Here is a 21,222-nt window from a genome sequence, read left to right on the forward strand (position 1 = left end):
TTAGAGCCATGTCTTAAACTTCATGATTGTGCCTTCTCTAAAAGGATAGAACATTTCCAAATATTTCTTTAGAACAGGTAGCTAGGTTTTTGCTCCTGAGAGGTACTTTTGTTCTTCCAATAGTTAAGTTATTACAGAAGTCAATTTCATTGTTTTGAAAATTAATAAAAACTTTATGCACAAAGAGATGTATTTAGCATATGAATCCATCATATCAGAAACAGTTTTAGTCAAGGCAAGGACAAAGGAGTCTTTGATACCACATATATATTCTGGGAATCTCGTCCTTTAAAAAAGTTTTATTTGACTTGGCTTGGAAATTATTTTAGCAGATTGTATGAAGGAAAGCAGAGCCCAGTGAGTAGACTGAATCGTAACATGTACATTTGTTCAATCTTTCTAGCTATTTTTTACTTGGCTTATGGAAGAGAAATTGAAAGAAAATCAGGAAGAACTTTTGTATTTTATTATTATTAGACCCATATATATTTGTATTTGATTACTAAATTTCTTTTTCAGTCTGCCTTAAGCAAATTATAATTCCATCTTAATACTTTTCATACTTTCAGAGTTACACAATTTGATTAAATTTGGTGTATCCTAAAATTCATCTCATAATACATTTCACACTTTGAGGTCAAGCCAGCCATTGGGAAACCATTTATTTACTTTATAGTGATCATACCTTTGATGGTGCACAAATGCCACTAAAGTTGACATAATGACAATTTGGGGAGCACTATTCCCATATATCTTTAAGCTGCTTTAAAGAAAGCAACTTTAGCCCCTTGATCCCAGGAAGTTTAGTTTTACAACAGGAAAAGTCATGGAACGTTGCCCTAAACTTGTTTTGTGGGAATTTCTCTTCCCATAATCAAGAAAAGCAACTGTCTTACTTATAAGCATGGTGACATCACTAGAAAAAACTCCCCTGTAAACTAGTTGGTAAGTGTGGACTATTACTGAGCTAAAGTGAGTATTAAAAGAATATGTGGTGTCTGAACAGAAGGAACTTTGAAAGTCAAGCTAGTACCAAGCCAGGAACTAAGAGCCTCAATATGTTGAGGGGACTTTGAAATAGAAAAATGACGTAGGCTGTGAAGAGAAGAACTTGTCTTCTCCTCAGGCTGGGGGCTCAGAGAACTTGTCCTTTTTCACTCTCCTGTATAGGCTTTGCTTTATTCTCTCTCTCTCTCTCTTTCTTTCTCTCTTTTTCTTTCTTTCTTTCCATCTTCCTTCCTTCCTTCTTTCCTTCCTTCCTTCTTCTTTCTCGTGTTCTATCTTAGGAGATGGAACTACAGGCCAGTGCCACCTTGCTTGCTTCATGCAGCATGGTTTGTCTTTTACTCTAAGTATAAACTGATTGGCTGATAAAGACTTAAGCTAGGATGACTCCCAGGCCCGTTGCAAGTTAGCAGAGGTCAGATCCTATCACCAGTTCAGGAGTCCAGCATTCATCAAGTAGTCCTCACCGGACTGTGCCCATGAGACTCCTCAGGGGAGGAGATGCGGGGAGGGACTGGGTTGGGTTTTCTGAGCGTCCTTGAACAGTGAGCATAGTTCAGAGGGCATGAACTAAGGCTCATAGTGCACATGCAGTCTATATTAGTTTTCTTTCTGCCATTTTGCTGCCTGCCTTGTGAAGGGATGTATTTCTGTTTCTCTTTGGAAATGTTGTAGATCTCTAGATTATGATTGAAGTATTTAGCTATTTTTTTTTCTTTTTAAAATTTTTTTCAGACAGGATTTCACTGTACGGTTCCAGCAAGGTAAAGATTATCCAAAATTCATTAGCAGCCACCTTACAAGATAAGATGCATAACTTTAAAATAGTGGATAAAGGAAGAAAGAGAACACTTTGGTGTCACAGGAAGCAAGCTAAGCTCCCAATTTTTTACCGGGTCCAAAAGCACTACTGGGGTGGGGGCAGTGACTGTAGAAGAAAACTGCAAATTCTCCACAATACGCTTAGGTTTAGAGAAAGAGATTTAGGAGTGAGTGAGTAATCTGGGGAAAGTTAAGGAGATCCTGAGGCATGGAGCCCTAAATACCCCAGCAGGATCACAGACCAGCTTCAGAGAGGAGATCAGCTGCCGCGACTGGCTATGCTCTGCTTCAGGACACTGAATAAAATCTTGGAAAATGGAACAGAATTCAGGTCCCCAGTGGACCGCCTGTCAGAGCAGTATAGCTATCATTCACTCCGCAGAAGAGTGCATTCAAATGACTGCTCAGGACTCAAATCACCATTCTGGAGAAAGGATAGATTTATCTCGCTGAATTGGAATTTGTACATATGCCTGTCATCCATTTGCCAGACTGAAAGAGATAGTGTGATCCCTATGCATATGGAACAGAAAGTCCGTGAAAGCCTAAGAACAAGGAGGAGCATCAGCTCTTGACAATGATTGACACAGACATCTCCTGGCTGAGTTTCTGAACTTTAAGGACAAAACTTTCTCTGAGAATTCAGACAGAAAAGCAAATCACTTTCAACAGTGGAGATTCAGGTTGGCCTCAGTCTCCACAGTGATTTTAAAATAGAGGCATGCAGATTGCTTTTCAAAGTGATGAGGAAATTGTGTTTAAAAAAGAAGAACCCAAAAGATGCTGTTGGATATGAATTGCAGGAACAATCTTTTCAAGAGAGGAAGAGGGTTTAAACTAAGGAGCAGTTTACGTTAGAGATGCAGAAGAGAGAAATGGAGAACTCAGCAAGGACAGAACAAGAGTTGGAGTAGCTCATACGATTCAACCACAGACGTGTATAGTTAAAAAAGATGAAATTTCCTCAGGCATTCCCCTTATGGCATTAAAGCCAGGTAAGCTGCCCAGTGGTTAACAGTAGGTGGTTCCTTAGAGATTTCAATCTGGAACAGAAGGAAGATCTAGAGGTCCTATGGAATACTGCTTTCCCAGAGCTCATGCACCGTGAGTGAAATTGGTTTGGCTCAGGCTGGAGGCAAAAGTTATGAGTGGATGTCAGCCAGAAAGAACACTCCAGGCCTCTGCAGAATGAGCCTCAAATAAATTCTCTCTCACACACGTGTGCCTGTGTGCATGCATGTGTGTGTGTGTGTGTGTATGTGTGTCTGTCTGTCTGTCTGTCAGGGAGGTGTCAAGCTACCTCAAGCCTAGCCACTTTATTGAGTAATTCCCAACTCCAGTCTTTGCACTGAAGAACATGGTCCCCTGTTTTCAGTGTCCTAAGGTACCCACTCTGGGAGATATGTTTTAAAATATATATCCTGGATCTCCTTTTTATGTATGTTGTTCTTGCATTCTCCACACATAGTGGTTCATTAATTATTGGAGAAACCTTGCTGAAAAGAAAACCATCTATCTTCAATTTTTAAAATGTATTTTGAGCATAGAATTCCTTTTTCTTATAATGGCCAACAGCAACAATTTGGAAAATATTGTCACACGCTGATAATATGAAACAGTTCTCAATATATCAATATCTAATAAAGTTGTATAAAGAAGGTAAACATAGAAAGAGAATCAAGGGAAAGAGAAAGGGGATAGTTTCTGGATCTATGAAGGAAAATTTCCCAGATTACTTGCTGGTAAAAAAAGCTCAAGATGTTTTTTCTTGCAGTGTTGGAGGTCTAACTCAGGGGCCTGGTAGGCAAGCTTTTTGCAAATGAGCTAACCCCCCAGGCCAGGCTCAGCTCTTTCTGAGGTCAAGTTGCTATAGGCTGGATTAGTTGAAGTGAGACATAAAGAGATGAACTGGGGGCATGCTACTCCATTAGCCCTTTTGTTAATGCCTTCCGGGGCCTTGACCTTAACCCTTGCAGTTGTAAATTATTTAAGAGATCATTTTTACACTCACTAGATGGAAACACTGGTCTTGGTTTCTCTCCATTGTTAAGAACAAGAGAAAAAGGGGTTGAATTCAGTATTTCCCAGCAAGTTTTTACTAACTCCTCCAAGCAAACCAAAAGCCTGGCTTGGGTTTTCTAGAACCCAAACTTTGCTGGTTGAACATCATATCAATGCTGGAAAGAAGTCCATTGAGGAATGGCTGGGAGACGAACAAGAGGGAAATAAAAGGTTAGTTCAGAGAATATTTTAATATTTTGGAAATTTTTAAAATTTAATTTGTAATCTCAAATGGTTCTTGGGGAAAGAAACATTATTAGCTGCATGTTCAAGGAGTAACATGTCATAGTAAAGCTTACAGTTTACACGTGAGAGAACTAACTGGAACAGCAAGATAGATGCTTTGTATAGTATTCCTTTTGTGTCAAAGCTCCCCTCAGTTGAGTACAAATCTCTTGTGAGAGTTTATCCAATTTGTAAAGTAGTTACTAATTTATAGACAGTATTAAAATTTTAATACTGAAAAATCTGGATGCAACCAAATTCTACTTAAAGACTTTTGCGGAAGGAAAAACCTAAGAAAATAACAAAAAATGGGCTGGGGATTTAGCTCAGCGGCAAAGCGCGTGCCTGGCAAGCACAAGGTCGTGAGTTCGGTTCCCGGTACCAGAGAAAAACCAAAAAAAAAAAAAGAAAATAACAAAAATTGTATGATTTCTGTGCTCCATATGAGAGAATGGTAAGCAGTAATGTAAACTTAAATGTCATAGGGTGTCTAATCTAAGAGAGAGAGAAAAAGAGAGACATGTTTCAACCAAAACCAGAGAAAGGGAGAAGAATGAGGATTCTTGAGGTATAATATATGCCTGATTATTATCTCATGATAGCTGTGTTTCCAGAGAGGCAGCCTAGGCTGGGAGTTGGGGGTAGAGTTGGGGATCACAGGCTCCACAATCTGAGAGATGCGAGGATCAGCCCTGGGCCTGCTTCATTAGCTACAACTTTGGACAAATTCCCTAACCTTTCTGAGTTTTAGTTTCCTCATAGAATTCCATTTAACAGCTTGGAAGGAATTGTTGGGGTAATGTGCATGTGATATATAACAATTCCCCCCAAAATGATGAATATTTTAATGATTGATATATTGGACAAGATGCTAAATATAAATTTTCATAGGGTCAAGAGATTTAAGGAACTGGATGTGAAATTAGAAAAGAAGAAATAAGGCAGAAAGCTAAGCAAATAATAATAGTTTTGAAACTCTACAGAGTAATGAAGTGATTTAGTTTTAACACTAATATAACTATGTCTAACAACAAAAATCTTCTTAGAGTAAATCTCTATTCACTATGAAAGTAGTTTTGCTTCTGTCAGTATCTATTAAGTGTAACTGGATTTTAAAAAAACTTCCTGTAAAAGCATTTAATCTTTATTTTCCATCTTATTGCAAACAAATGAATACATTTTCTAATTACATCATGCAGTAAGTAATTTGTCTTGAAGCTCTGAGATATGAAAATTCATGTATAACCAGGTATGTTTAGGGCTTACGTTTGTAAGAGTTGGAGAAAAAGACTCGTGTCAGAAAGTTTAAGGTCTGCAGTGGCATATCCAGAACTTTCCCTAGAAACTACCAATCTAAGCATCTGTGGTGCTTCTTGATCCACAGCAAACTGAGCAAATTTCTTTTCTTTCCAAGCTGACAACAGGTCATGGGAAAGGCAAATGTTTGTTGGAAGCAATGATCTAGAAAAACTGCCCTTGTTGGTACCAGTGTTGGTGACCGCCACCAGTCCTGGCTTTGCAGGGCACCTCTACCTCTGGAGAAGCAGATGCTTTCTCCTGGCCTCACTGAGAGTAGATGGCAGAATCTGGGCTTGGTGGTTATCAGGTGCCGCTCAGACATCATCTGTCCTTCACCACCTGTGTTAACATGGAAGAGGACATCCCACAGAGGACCTCCTGGTCCCTTTGTTAACATGGAAGAGGACATCTCACAGAGGACCTCCTGGTCCCTTTGTTAACAGGGAAGAGGACATCCCACAGAGGGCCTCTGGGGACTTCCCATAGCAAATCTCTTTTCCAGCAATTATTATTTCTTCCTTCAGCATAATTTTACATAAATCACTAGCAAATTTACATGTCACGAGGACAAGTATGTAAAATGCAGTTCATGATTCTCAGATTAGGCTTTACAGTATAAAATGATCAAAATACAACACACCTACAAATAAAATTTTAAAGCTAATGAATGAAAATAAAATTTTAGACAGTGTTTACTCATTTTTATTACTATGTGCCAAGTAGTGTGAAGTACATTAAACATGATCTTATTTAATCCTTATAACATGCCCATAAAAATGAGATATATTAATGTTTTAGACTGAAAGAGGAAAAGCAACTTATATAAAGTCACATAGTAAAAAAATAAGTGGTACTGAAAAAAATCTACTGATTCTGAAGTCTACATCACATGCAAAACAACTTTTACTATTAATATCATTAAAAATTATTAACCTAAACACTGCACACTTTAAAGTAATTATAACTGTTTAAAAATATAACATTGAAATTCCTTTGATAAAAGTTTAAGTCATGTATGTTTGTTATACTATATATTGCGTGTAAGTAAATACATACATACACACCAAACATAGACTTGTAATCATATACATTCTACAGAGGCAGGACAGAATGTGGACAAGGAACTGAACTTGGAAGATGAACTAGATTTCGATCCTGCATAGAAGACTTTGGATAAGTCACAAGCTCCAGCCTTAACCCTCACATGTGAAATGAAGGAGATGATTACACTTATCGGATGCATAAAGTATCTTTGCCATCTCAAGATGGTACATACAACATACTACATAATTATGATAATGTGTTTTTAAAATTTGCCATTTATGTACTCTGGAATGATAAGTAATAGAATCTAGGAACTTTTCTTTTGCTATAAAAGAAATTTAATTACTTTCTGTTTAGCTTGCTGCCTGGCTGTTATGTCACCTAAGTGTGTATTTTTGTGTTCTGACATATCTTTAACCTTCTTAAATGGAAGGTTAAGTCTCCCGGTATTTTCTGGCACAGAAAAGTATCAATGGAAGCATTAGGACCTGACTATTAAGAAATATTCTATGGAAGAAATATTCTATTAAGAATATTCTATGGAATATTCTATATATCTTAATATTCTATATTAAGAATATTCTATTAAGAAATTATCAATGGAAAGATTAGACCTGACTATTAAGAAATATTCTGTGTTCAGAAAATAAATGTGTGTTTTATGATACAAGTTAATTTTCTATAGTATTATTTGTAACATGTAATGCTTAAAAACAATATAAATTTTTAAATCAATTAGGTTAGTCATGCATTTATCAGATAAAGAAAAGCTGCATCCACTTATGCAGCTCTGAAGAAAAATCGGTTACTCCTTACTAAATTGTGGGTAGATATACACTTTTGCTTTTCTTAAGCAAGTGGGCTTAAGATATAGCTCTGATAGAGCACATGCTTAGTGTACATGAGGTCCTAGGTTCAATGCCCAGCGCCACCACCAACACACACACACACACACACACATACACACACACAAAAGCAAAAGAGCATTGAATACAATATTCTACTTTTTCAGTATAAAGCTTGAGGCTTAGCTGTATCTATATTTATGTTGTCTTATGTAAACATAAAAGAAACTTTGTACAGACATGGAAGGGACTAAGAGGTATTTCCATGGGGCAGGAGCCCGGAAGACCACTAGACAACAGACAGGTACTAAATGTAACTTTTATTTTACTACATACCATTTTGTCTTTTTTTTTTTTTTGAGCCAGAATATAGCTTCTGCTTAAAAATGTAAAGAGATTTAAATTATTTTAGAAATATCTGGTAATCTGAACAACTAATTTGAAGACAATATGCAATATAACAGCCATTGTTGAATACCTATCACCTTGTTTGGTGAAACTCTGTATTGTTTATAATGTTTTTGTTTTTATTTTTTATTCTCTTTAATGGTTTGATCAATCTTGCATTCTTACATCTGGTAGTTTGACCAACTTCAATGAAGATAAAAATATGTAATATAGCAACCACTGTTAATCTCTATCATTTTGTTCTGAAACCTTGTATCATTCTTATTGTTTTCGCTTTATTTTGTTTTTGTCTATTTTGTTGGCATTTTGCTACTGTTCCTTTTTAAATTTTCTTTAAAATAAAATAAAAAGGGCATTATTCAGAACCCAATGATGTGTTTCAGATTTCTTCATCCTGACACCAAGTTGAGGTCAATTTACATGGAGGCATTGACTTTTGATTTGTGGAAGAAGTAGATAACAAGGCAAGAGGCTACATTTCTGATCATAATATATCCTGAGGGATCAGAGGTTAAGAAGATAACAGTGACGACAGGATTTCAAATAAAGACGATGTTCTGGGCAACTGGGTAGCAGGGAGGGAAAGTCAGGAGAGGAAAAGGGACGCAAAGTTAGGAGCAAGAGGATGAGGATAATACTGCCTGCTCTGTAGCCCGGCCTGGCTCCTTGTCACTCTGCTGTGCTGGCGATCCTTCACGCTGACCTGGCTGGGCCTGCAGTCACAAAGAGGACGTCCTTAGCATTAATGTTTGTGGAGATGCCTCCAAAAGCCGTGTCACCACCACCCAAATGTGGAAGAGGAGTGGAAACGCAGACGGAAGGTGCGGAAGGAAACTCCCAAAGACTTTTGCTTAACTTCAGAACCATTTCCCTGGCATAAACTCACAGCCATAAAAAGGACGGTAGGATAGTTAATTTTTTTTGTTTGTGATGCAGAAGAAATAAGGAATCATTTAGAGGTTCTCACAAAAATAACAGTTTTGAGTTATGAATCAGCATTGGAACAAGATGAGAGGTGAGAGGCTGACACCGGGCTGAGTCTTTCTCGGAGGAAGATAATCAGGGCTCATTGTAAGCTAGCTTTCTACATGGCAGGATTAGTGGAGGATGTGCTCACTCTCTGTTTATTAACAAAAAGTACATTGATCTGAGGAAAATGATACACTGAAGATGTTTCCACAGTGCAAAAATGGAAAACAGCTCTTAGGTCTAGAACTGCTTTAAATTAAACCATAATTCTGTAAAGAGAACTGTATGACTAATAGAGACACAGTCACTTATAAGCATGCTTTTTTCCATCTTACATTCAACAACAATTGCACATCCTTTGCCAAAAATGTTAATCATCTCAGACACGCGTGAGGTTTTCTTCCTCATGATGTGGGATTTTACAAATCTTTACCCAGCCATTCAGCATCAAGTTATACCACATTCCAAAATATTCCAGTGACATCCCTGGTAAAAAAAATTAAACTGTTTACCCAAAATGGATTAATGCACTCCTTTGTCTGCCTTATTTTTCTAGCTATGCAATACTTATGAATAAATTCATAAAACTAAACTGAGAAATTTAAAAATCTAAAATATGAGACAAAAATGATCATCTCCTAAGAGTCCTTTTCCTGTCTTGTTTGAGTATCGGGCTTAGGAAACATGAATGGTGAGGCTCTTTGAAATGATTTAGAAGAAGTTCCGTCATCCTCAGTACTATTCAGGTTTTGCCTGAATGATTCTTTGAAGTGAGGGGCTTTCCTGGGCAGGGTGGGATGTTTACCAGCATCCCGGCCCTCTCCTCACTGATATCAACAGCCTCCCTGATCCCGACAATCAACAATGCCTCCAGACATCACCAAATGTCCCTGGTCATCTTAGTTGACCCTTTGGGAATTACTTACTTAGAAGTTTGCTCACTTCTCCGACTGTCTCATTTCTGGTAGCAAAAATAACGTACCTCAGTCTCTTTCAACAGAAATGAAATGAAATCCAACTGAGGAAGTAAGTGCAATGGTTACCATTAAGCAAAACCATTTATCAATCAAATGGATGTATTTCCACCCCTGCTCCTGAAAACCCAGCCACCAAGGCATTTTCTCATAGAATGCTTACATTCAGACTTCCTACTTTCTCAGACCTCCCACCACAAAAGAAAGAAATGCCAAAGAAAATTCATCACTTACATGCACGAGTACCAGTTATGGGATCATTCCTTGTACAACTTTTCCCCCAGAAGCTAAAACACCTCCTGCTGTGGAACAAACCATACTGTTTAGCAATGAGAAAATAACTCACTGTTTGCAGAATCAGCTCTTTGGAATTTCGTCAGGTCAACGTGGGGTGGTCTGCTGGGTTTTGGTGGAGGTGGACCCAAGGTAGACAAAGGAGGCAATGGTTTCTGTTTTGGGACTGCTGGAGTTTTGTCTTCCTTTTCTTTCTCTTGATTTTGGCCCCAGGGCCCTCCCGCCATCAGCTTGGAAGGAGGCTTAGGGAACTTGGTGGGAGCAGCCCCCGAAGCTGACGCTTCCTGATTTACCTTGCTGAGGAAGACATTTTTAGCAGCATCTATCTTCCTATATTCTTTATTTTCTTCACCATTTCTGGACAGTCCTGGGCTCCCTCGGCTTCCAGCAGGTTTCAGAACCACGCCAGCAAATGGAGAACTTGATACGTCACCCCCATGGCCTTTATTTTCTGAGTCTTCCCTTGTTGGTTTTAAAGAGCCTCCCTTGCACTTGGCTCCTAGAAGTATGGGGGATCCTTTCTGGGCAAACACATTCTTGGTGAGGCTCTCGTCTTCATGGGCATTCTCAGAGCCCAGGGCTGGCTTCTGGCCAGTGGTGGGTTTGGGAAAGAGGGGTTTGGCATCATGATCTTGTGAGGTTGACATAAACTTGCCTTTAGGCCCAGCCAACTTGGGGAATGCTTGCCTCTGTTCATTTTCCGTGGCTGGAGGAGCAGGCCCAGGCTTTGGGCCTGGTGTCTTCGCATCTTGGTCTTGGTTCACACTGTGAAGTGACGGCTTATTCCCAGGAGGCCGGGGAAACACAGGTTTGGAATCTTCTTTGGGCAAATTGATGGGCTTGAGGCCTCCAGGTTTTGGAAATCCCACTTTTATGTCAGAGTCTCTGGCGGCCGAGTTTGCCGGTGTTCCAAATCTTTGGCCCACTCCAGTAGGCTTTAAAAAAGGGGGTTTGGGCTCCTTGTCGAGCTTTTCCTCAAAAGTAGGTTTCACTGCCAAAGGTGGCTTTGAAGTCCCAAACTTGGGCACGTTGCTGGATCCTGCGGGAGGGGTGACATTTCCCTGGTTGTCAAATAAGTTCTTTCTTGCTTGTATTCCCGAAGGTGAGTTTTGTGCTGTGACTTTGAAGGGCCGGTTATTGCTTAAGACCTCCTCTGTTGGGGTGCTGCCCGAGTTGAACTTCGCCATGAGGGACTTCACATCTGCTTTCCCATCCTACAAGCACAGGGAACAAAAACTAGCTGAGAACCACAAGTCTCACTTGCACAGTTCAACATACTATACCTTAACAGGCTTCCTGGTTTGAGGCCGGCAGCTCTGCTGATTGGTTACCGAGATATTGTAACATTTAAGTTCCTCTATGGCAAAATAAGTTGTGAGAGTTTCTTGAAAGGGAAGGGTTCTGTGCATACACTTTTTAAAAAAATTTTTTTGGTCATTTCAGCGTGATTTGCTTATTTTTGCTTAAGTAACACTTGTCTTTTCTCCTTTACCATTTCTCTAGCTATCTTATTGGATTTGTGACTTAATATCTATCTACCTTTTTTTTAAATTTGAAAAACTATAGAAGTGATCAACAGATGAATTCTTCCATCTTTTACAAATTGAGACTATGAAATGGAAAGCTACACTGAAAAAAATGAAAGTAAAGTCCTCCTGTAAATTTAGGCTGTGGGTTTTATGCAGCATGGCCATGTTCAACATCTTCGTGAGTTTCAGGAGTTTTCTGGGTCTTATCCACATGTTCGGTCTGCTTGCTGTCAGGGAGATGAACATGACAACTGCTTCCTTTATGTGAGAAAGTAACAGGGTGGGTTTTCTAATTACTTATAAATGCTGAGTGCTAATGATTCAGCTGCATCAGGACTGGCAGGCAGAGCGTGCTCATTTCCAGAATTGGCCCTGTCTGGAGGCACATAGTGCCGGAGACATGGAGACAGAAAGGACTGCTGGAAAGTCATTTCCAGACCTTTTTTCCTACTAGTTGTGTATCTTTTGCAATGATTTTCTCACTTTTCCTCAGGTCCTACTACACAGCCTCTGCCTACCTCATCTAGAATGGGAGTATTATAGAGCAAAGATATCCAGTGTTTGGCTTCCTCAGGGGTTACAATCCACTTCATCTGGGAAAATTAGTGATGCATTTGTTCTTTCAGCAGCCAGGGGTTGTAACTGTCACGTTCTTTTAGAAATATGAGAACATGTGAGACTTTAAGTAATCACCAAAGGTGCGCATGTGGCTGTGACAGTCTCCCTTTTCAGGCTTTAAATTTCACCTAGAAAATATCTATGTCTCACCTTTCACTGATTCTTGTCACACACTAAAACACACTTCTCTTTCAAGGCTCCGTACAAATACCACTCCCCTAGATTCTGTGCAGCCGAGATTTGTCCCCTGTTCTTGACACAGGGTAACGCCACAGACACTCCTTACCAACCACTGTGCTGTCTTCTCCAGTACTGATCAGAACCATCGCTCAGTGTGTGAATGCATGCGCGTGATTGTATGTTGTCTTGTTTCTTTCTCACAGCTCTTGTAAGAAAAAGGCATTATTGGACTCTACCTCACAGTAAAGAAAATTGAGGCTGAAACTGCAGGAAGATGCCATGAAAAGAGCATGGGAGTTTGGTCTGAATTTTAGGTCATTAAGATTGTTGGGGCTTTGGTTATACCATCTATAAATGAGTAATGACACGTAGTTACCAGCATTACCATGTACATTAGAAATGGAATTTGTAAAATTCCTGCCTGGCTCCTAGGATGGGCTCAATATATGGAAACTGTTACTGTTAGAAATTATAAGTAATAAGCTGGAGTGATGGTGCACCCTTGTAATCCCCCATCCTGAGAGGCTGAGGCAAGATGATCACAAGTTCAAGCTCAACTTGGGACTTAGTAAAACCCTCTCTCAAAATAAAAAAAAAGAAACTTTTTAAAGAAATGGCTGGGTATTTATCTGTGTGAAGGGCTAGTACCCCCAGGAGGGAAAAAAAAGAAGCATTAAGGACTTATGGGAAGACAAACTCAGGTCTGCCTAGGATTCCCAAGGCCAGAAAGTGTCTCATTCCTTTCTGTCTTCACACAACACCTAAACATCAGCCTAACACCTCTGAAACTGCAATATGTGTTAGGGGAAGAAGGGTTGGCATTGAGCTGAGTACTCTGCACAGTGATTAGGCCAGAAATGGGGCTCTCAGCGTGAGTTTGTCTCCTTACCAATGCGCATGCACATGTGTATTTGTAGAGCTGGGGGAAGGACGTGGGCGGGAGAAGAAACCTTAAAAACTCAGCAATTTCCAGGTTGTGTTTTATACCTTACTCCTTAGATTTCTGCTCTCTAACTTGCCCTCCCTGTACCACTTTCTGTCCCCCTGATTTCCTCCAGTCCTCAGGCAATTCCTGAAGGTGACCGGCAGCAAGACAGCAGAACTAGGGAGATTTGGGGTGCTGCGGGAGGAAGTAGGAGAGGAAGGGTCCTCTCCTGAACCTCCAGGGAGATCGTGGTTACAGAAGGCTCTGAAGGTCTGCATGAGAAGCACAAAGAAATAGCAGATACCACGGTGAGGGTGTAGCTCAGCGGTAGACTGCTCGCTTAGCAAGCACAAGGCCCTGGTTCCCAGCCCCAGCGTCAAACAAACACCCAATATAGAAACTTGCTCCCCACCTGGAGGGAAGGCTGTCTTTCTGGCAGATTCTAGACTTCTATGTTTTATAATCTGCACTCTAGATCTACAGTTCATCCTAAATTTATAACAAAAGGGGCTGCAGAGCAGAGTGATTAGAGCAGAAACTTGGAAGCCAGGTAAGCTCTGTTGAATCGTACTAGCTTTCTAAACTCAGGCAAGAAGCATAAACTAGTTTGCTTTCCTCCATACTGACAACAACAACGTCTATAGGACTTAGGAAAGCTAAACAAGTTCAGACTTGTAAAGTGCTTTAAACAAAGTATTGGCACATAGAAAGCTTTCCTAGCTTTATAAAACAAAATCTTAAAAATTAATCTAGTTTCCCTCTCTCACTGTAATGGTGAGGAAATGAAATCCTTCTGTGTTACAGCAACTTCACCTTTTGGATCCCACGGAGGGGAAAACCCACTAAATCCTGTAGCCCATGGTTAGGTTTTAGTCAGCCCTCTCTTTAGTTTAGAAAATATGGTAGTTGTCGGTTTGGAATTGGAAGCTTTGTCTCTTGACTGCCACGCCCGACCTAAGAGGCGCTCTGTGCGGGTTAATAACACAGGCTCTGGCCTTGCCCGCTTAGACTCAGACCTAGTAAGTGTGCCACTTACTTGCCGCATGATTTAACAGTTACTTCACTCCTCTGAGGCTGAGTTTCTTCATCTCAAAAATGTGAATGGTGACCCTGTGTGCCACAGGGTTTTTGCTTATTTGGTAAGGACTAAATGCATGAATGCAGGTCAAGTGCTTAGGCAGAGAATTAAATGCAATAAATACTCAGTGAGTATTTGCTATCATTGTTTCTTCTCACTCACTAGTCACATAGCATCATTTTTCCCGTGTGACCAACTTTGAAGTTACAATCACTAACATTATATCTTATTTTTAAACCAAAGTGATGAAATATATATGCTCCTGGGTCATTTCCCCCAGAAGCTGAGAGGGAAAGAATGAGCAACACATTCCTCTGTAGGACCCTGTGAAAGAACAGAAAGGGGTCCCTGACTTATTGATGGGGCTAGCCAATCAGCAGCCTGCACTCCACAACTGTTTAATCAAAACCGGTGATTTCTTAGCTAGCTTTAGAGTTTGCTTGGTCATCACCATTATTAAGAAATGTATTAGAAAAAATTTTCAACACCCAAAATTTCAACACCTTATCCTGATCAAGAATAGCTAGATTATTTCCTTAATGAGAGTAACAGAAAGAGAAAAATGATTAAAATAAACATTTTTGCATTGTGATTTCTTTACAGATTGAATATCTGTTCCATTCCAAGAACTTTTTAAAAAATTTTTTAAGGAAAAAAATCAGGTAGGAGAAATGTTTTGTTGTATGTCAGAGTAAAAAATATGCCTTTTACAACCCCTAAACCTAGTCTTGCCAGTACTGGGGTGACCATATATCCTGATTTACTAGTGTCGAACAAAGGTATGCCGTTTATTCTGAAATGATAGTAATGCTCCCTTTTACCATCAAATGGACTTTTTTGCACATAAATGATTTGATGACCCTCTTCTGTCCCCTCAAGAAACAACCACCGCTACTAATTTCTTATGTAGATGATGAATAATGCAGATGTAAATATATAAATATATACATAAATATGCATGTGTATATAAATCTTCAAATACATATAGCCTTCCTACTACTCTCATTTTTGCACAAACAGAAGCTCCTCCTCTATATCTTGTTTTTTCCAGGGCTGGTGCACAGTTGATGTATACCACTGCAGTTGTAAGCATGACTGGCAACCATTCTGATTGTTTGGTACCTGTGCCCCATAAGTTGTTAAATATTTTCAATTTTAACTCAGCTTTTTTCTCTTGCCAATTGGTTCATATTGGTGTATGTCAGTTGGAAGATCTTGTTAAACTCTTAATGATGTAAGATTGAGCTTCTACCAACTCTTAAGAAGAAGTATTTCACAATCTAGAAGACCTCAGAGATTATAATATTTTATGCAAAACATTTCATTTCAAATTACTTGAAACTTCGTCTTTGAAGTTATTTGAAGCAATTTGTTGTTACTTCCACTTCTTCTGTGCTTAGCAAATGCTTAGCCCAAACTACCCAGGTACGCTGCTCCGTAATTATGCAGACACAACTGTAGAAACTCCTTTCAGAGAAATCCACTTCCTTTAGTCCCTGTGTATCTTCCTCTTGTTCAGATTTGCATATCTTTGCTAGTTTAAGCTTGTGTGTTTGCCACAGTCCCTGGAAAGATGGCTGCTAACAAAATTCATTTTGTCACATCTTCCGGTTTACTAGTTCACACTCCCCGATTCCACAAAGTCTTCTTTGATTTTAGCAATCTACCCAAAGGCAACTAACCCAGTATATATGTAAATAAAAGCTGAGATGCTGTGGACAGACATCAAGACACTGTATTTATCCAGAAAATATTTCCTTTAGTTCTCAGTTTGTTTCCATACTTTCATATAGGAAACTAAAATATGTTCTGTTTTTAGGAACAAGGCTTTTCTTTGTTTGGATTTATTGTGATGGTATTTGTGCTTTGAAATATGTCTTGGGTATTAAAGTAGTCCAGTGGTTCTTGTCTGGGGTGTAGCTTTCCCCCAGGGCGTACAGCGTCTGGAGGCAGCTTTGATTGACAGGACCAGGTACGGAGAGCAAGGGCAGCACTGGCACGCAGCGACAGAGTTGCGGATGATGCCTAACATCCTGTTCCACGCACAGAACAGACTCCCGTAGGAAAGCAAGCTCAGTTCAAAATGGCAATTGTTCCAAGGTTAAGAAATCCTGAGACAGTTCTATTGATCATGAATACCTAAGCAGAAAATCTACTTATAATTTTTTTTTAAACAACAGAATGTACTCTCAACCCTATAGATAACTACACAGAAATGAAGTGATATAAAAGTGATATAACTATACAACTAGAGGTAGTTTTTAAAGTTACATGCCTTTGAAAAGTTGATGCTTAGTATGTGTTTTAAAGAACAAAGGAAATAAAAAATTCATGAAGTTGGGATAAATAATGAACTTAAAATATCTTGGAAGCCAGATTTTACTTCTTAGGAGGTGTTTGTGTCATTTCGCAATTAAACAAGAGGAGAGAACTCACTCCTATGGCTGTGGATATTCTTCCCTGGATAGCGCCCACGAGAAGAGAGAAAAAGGTGTCTTCACTTGACGGCACGTAAGCAGTGACAACAGTTTACTCAAATTGTTTCTTTAAAAAGTATTAACATATTTTTAGCATGTGTGAGATTTTTATCGTTATGTTGAAATAGTTATTTACCCATGACTTAGTCTGAATTGCTGGTTTCTCTCACTGCACATCATTAATTCCTGCCACTGGACTGTTGTCTGCATTATGACCCCAGATTCAGTTGCATCAGAGGACACATGAGCTTGCCAAGGTTTCTGAGAAAGTAGCCACAGTGTGTGGAAGAAAGAAGGAGGCAGGGGAGGGCGGCATTCTGCATAGCAAAGCCTCAACTTCTACTGGAGTAATGATCAAGACCCACTCTGCCAAAGACAGCAGAAAGCATAACAAAAAGACTGAAAGGCCAGACACAGTGGCACATGCCTGTCATCAGAACTACTAGTGAGGTAGGGGAAGAAAGATCATAAAAGTGAGGCTAACTTGGGGAACAATGAGAGTTTGTAACAAACTGAAAAGAAAGTTCTTCCCCAGGCTAGGGAAACTTTGGATCCTTGAGATAGGTCGTAATGCTCTGAGAAACGTCATAAATTCAAACCGTTGAAACTTTTGAAGAGCAATAGCATTCAGCCTTGATCCTGGGCATTGCCTAGGTCAGTGATGGCAAACCTTTTAGAGCTTTCAATCATACAAAGAGCCAGCTGTGGCACATATGCCATAAGTTCACCACCACTGCCCCACATGAAAGAAAACAACAGATATGCTCTCCACTAATGAGCCCTCCGCCCCTTATCAACACATGGTGTATGAGAACGAGCGCGCTCACACACACACACACCTGCAGTGGAAAGCTGTCCTTTCTCCATAAAAGTACTTAAATCAATTATATCTAGTGAGTTTGGAAAAGGAAATTTTTTTTTTTGTCTTTTTGAGACAGGGTCTTGCTATGCAGTTCAGGCTGCCCTTGAGCTCGCTTTGTAGCCCAGGCTGATCTTGAACTGGCAGTGATCCTCCTGCCTCAGCCTCCCGAATGCTGGGATTACCACAGAAAAGGAAATTTTTAAAATCTTAAAATAATCTGAAAACTCATTATTGTCAGAAATTACAAAATAAAACTTCTAATTGCTTTTGCTTGTATAGTTAGGGTTACTGCAAGCTAACTGAAGATATAGTACTTCTCACAAAACTCATCTCAAATGTAGTAGGTGGTGTGTTGTTATTTTAGACAGAAAAACTACAGTAAACAATTTTATCCCCCTTAACATTGTCTAAATGTTTAGGTACTTAATGAATTATAATTTATGTATTTAATGTGTGCATTGTTTACATAATGAATGTAAAAACAGGGCTGTGATTTTATTTTCTTTCCTCAGCAGTAGCACCCTCCCCCAAACACTCCCTTAAGGCCTGGCACTTTTCTCCCCATTTATGCGTTAAACACCCTGGCTGATGGACCGAGTGTACTCCTTTCACCATGACTGATCACACAGATGATAGCTGGAAAATGATTTCTGCAGCGTCTTTGTTGACCTCTCATCATGCACCCATTCTGAGATGGCTAATAGACTTGCTGCTTCGTTGTTAATGAGCTGTGATGCGTTCCAGTCGGCTGGAGAGAGCAGCAGGCCCATTTCAACAGGATGTGGGAACTTGTCTCTCACCGCAAATTGAGTTCTTGGGGCAGGAGCAGGCTGCTTCAGATGCTGGGCAAGGGCTCGGGTAGGAGGAGCTGGTGGCGGAAGTAGCAGCGCCAGCCTTCAGGGCAATGACTGTCTGTGACTTGTGAAGGTGGAAATGCCGCCGCACCAACTCCAGCAGCAGCAGAGCTCTGTCTCCGTGGCCGACACCATGAGGCTCGTTGTGGTCATGAAGCATCTGGTGTAGATGGGGTCCTGGTTGGAAGGCTGGCCCGAGTCCTCTGTGTGCCTTGCTGTACAGGACACTCTGCTATTGTCCCAGCCTTTTGCTACTGAGTCTTTTCCTTGTTTCTACTCTGTTCTAGGGGTGAATGGAAGTAGGGGAAGCAAGAGAGTTCAGCAAACCCCAAAAGCTTACATGGTGAAGGCCCACCTCCTAAATGTCCACATCTTGTGCTCTTAAGGTGCATTGGCCAGCTGCATTTCTGTATCTTTAAAGACCAGGAGTTTGAAAATCATCACCATCTACAAAACAGAACCTTCATGCGTTCTCTTTATGATCCTACCAAACAGCTCCTATGCAAATACAGTTTTGACTTTGGCATGACCTCCAGTGGCTTACATATAAATAAATAACTTCTCTTGCATTTCTTTTGTCTGTTCCACTGTAAGTTTTTGACTTCTTGATGAGAATGGAATGGTACTGATGAGAATGGAATGCAGAGGATAGAGAGTGAGATGTAAATGGTATAGAGAAACAAAGGATTCCAAACCTATTGGTTTCCGTTATTTCATCTGGTATATTTTTATAGCAAATTAGCTTACATTTCCTAGGATTCCTCAAGTTCCTTCAGCCTGCAGTAACTAAACATACCAAATTAGAGGGTGGTCTTTGAGGAATATATATATTTTGATTAATGAGCTTGTACATAATTGAAAAATGTTTTCATGAGTATTTAATTGGTGGCTCAATGGTTCTGAGGATACTGTTTAATGCATGCTGCCTGGGACAGTGTACATTTCTTCCACCTTTTTCCCACATCTGCAAGGGTCTGAACTCAGAAACCTTAATTTCAGTTACTATTTTTTGTGGTTGGTCTGTCTTCATATATGTACATATGCAGTATAAACTAGCAAAATAAAATTCATTTTGCTAAATATATATGAAATTTGATATAACAATTCTTGGTGACTGAGAAAGATACGGTTTGACATGGAAAAAATGAAAGATGAATGTTATATTCCTTTTTCCCTGTAGATCACTCTCAACACATAAATGCACAGACTCACACAAACATATGTCCCTGGGCACTGGGTGGCTTTTCTTCATCTGACAAGAAGCCAGAAACTGAAAGTAATGGTGTGGGGTGAGGGAGGACAGACAAGGCCTTCTGTGGGGCTTCCTGGACACTTCCTTCCCAGCATGTGAGCAGAGCTTTGTGAAGAGAGCTTCCCAGAAGGGCAAGGCCAGCAAGCTAACCGAAGCCAGGTGGTAGCTGCAGGTTAGTGAGTGATCCGGAGTTTGCTTTGAGGAAAGTAAAAACTGGACAGTAAGTGGAGAGTATGGGAGAGTCCAGAAACAGGAATGGGGACAACCTTGCAATTTCACTGTGCAGAATATGATCGTGTGGGCATGCTCTACCCTAGCTCTTACTCCGTCTCTTCTTTTGAAGTCTGAAGAAAATGCATGCGGTGTATAATAATCAAGATTAAGGAATACAATCATCTCACACCTCTTATCCCACTTTTTCTCTCTCTCTCATAACTGTGTGGTAACAATCCTGCCAGGAGCTGAGCAACTTCTCTCACCTTTGTCATGGGCCTTTCACTTTGGTTTCACCTTTGCTTGTTAAAACTGTGATGTTCTCCATTTTAAGCTTTCTGAGGTGTACATCTTGCTCTTAGCACCTAACTCCCCTCTTTTCCAAGGCTTCCTCATCTTTCCAAAGTGCTTCTATAGGAAGTGCTAACCATAGGAAGGGAGTGTGATCATTTCTGTCCTACTTAAGGTTGGAACCACGACAGGTCTGAGCTGAGCAACGAGGATGTAAGGCTTTAGGCCAAAACCTCTGAACTGACTTGCAATGTTATGGTGATTAGAAAAAGGCAAACAATGAAGACCAACAACTTTGCCTGCTTTTTAAAATGATTGGTCAGTATGTGCCCATGTCAAAGCAGAGTGTCAGGTAGATAACAATAGGTCTCTTTTAGCATAAACTAGCTTCAAAACTCTGCTAGAGTCATGACATGAGCCATCCAACATGGATGGATTCAAGGCCTAGGGCACTGTTCTGATCCATCCAATGTCTGCATGGGTTGATGTCTGCTGTCCATCTTGCTTTGGCTCAAAACTTATTACCAGGAGAGGTTTAAAAGGGATGTAAAGAGATATGACAGGAATATAAAGAGAGTATGATTTGGGATTTCCCATGGCAACTCAGATCGATGACAATACATTTATATAAAATAACTTTGGTCTGGATAACAGTGCAAAACAAAGCACTGACATCAGTGGTTAATTCAAAGAACAGGAATGAAACATGAAACACACCAAACTCCTATTTTTTGATCTTCTCAATGCTGTATGGTTTTTAGAAAGGATAAAAATATTACCAAAAGAATCATTTATTAATAAATTTTCTTTTAATTAAAATTTAAGCCACATACATTAGGGTAACTATTATAATAAAAAATAGAAAATAACAAGTGTTGGCAAGAATTTGGAGAAATTTAAGCACTTATGCACTATTGGTGGAAATATAAAATGGTGTAGTTAGGGCATAGGCACCAGCCTCTATAGCAACTTGCTCCCCCAAAAGCAGTAGTGACAA

At 39.8% G+C, this 21,222-nt stretch overlaps 1 protein-coding gene across 6 annotated transcripts in view; it reads right to left on the minus strand.

Annotated features, from left to right (window-relative positions):
• Fyb (FYN binding protein) overlaps positions 1-21,222 on the minus strand; it is a 155,732-nt gene that overhangs the window by 84,967 nt on the left and 49,543 nt on the right. For all 6 annotated transcript variants that reach the window (XM_013514953.1, XM_005386235.2, XM_013514952.1 and 3 more), the window contains exon 2: positions 9,999-11,160. In XM_013514953.1, the coding sequence (XP_013370407.1) occupies positions 9,999-11,160 (1,162 nt within the window). The remainder of the gene's footprint in view (positions 1-9,998; positions 11,161-21,222) is intronic.

The sequence above is a fragment of the Chinchilla lanigera genome, unplaced genomic scaffold (genome assembly GCF_000276665.1).
Source record: "Chinchilla lanigera isolate Chin_1 unplaced genomic scaffold, ChiLan1.0 scaffold00025, whole genome shotgun sequence".
Classification (NCBI taxonomy): Eukaryota; Metazoa; Chordata; class Mammalia; order Rodentia; family Chinchillidae; genus Chinchilla; species Chinchilla lanigera.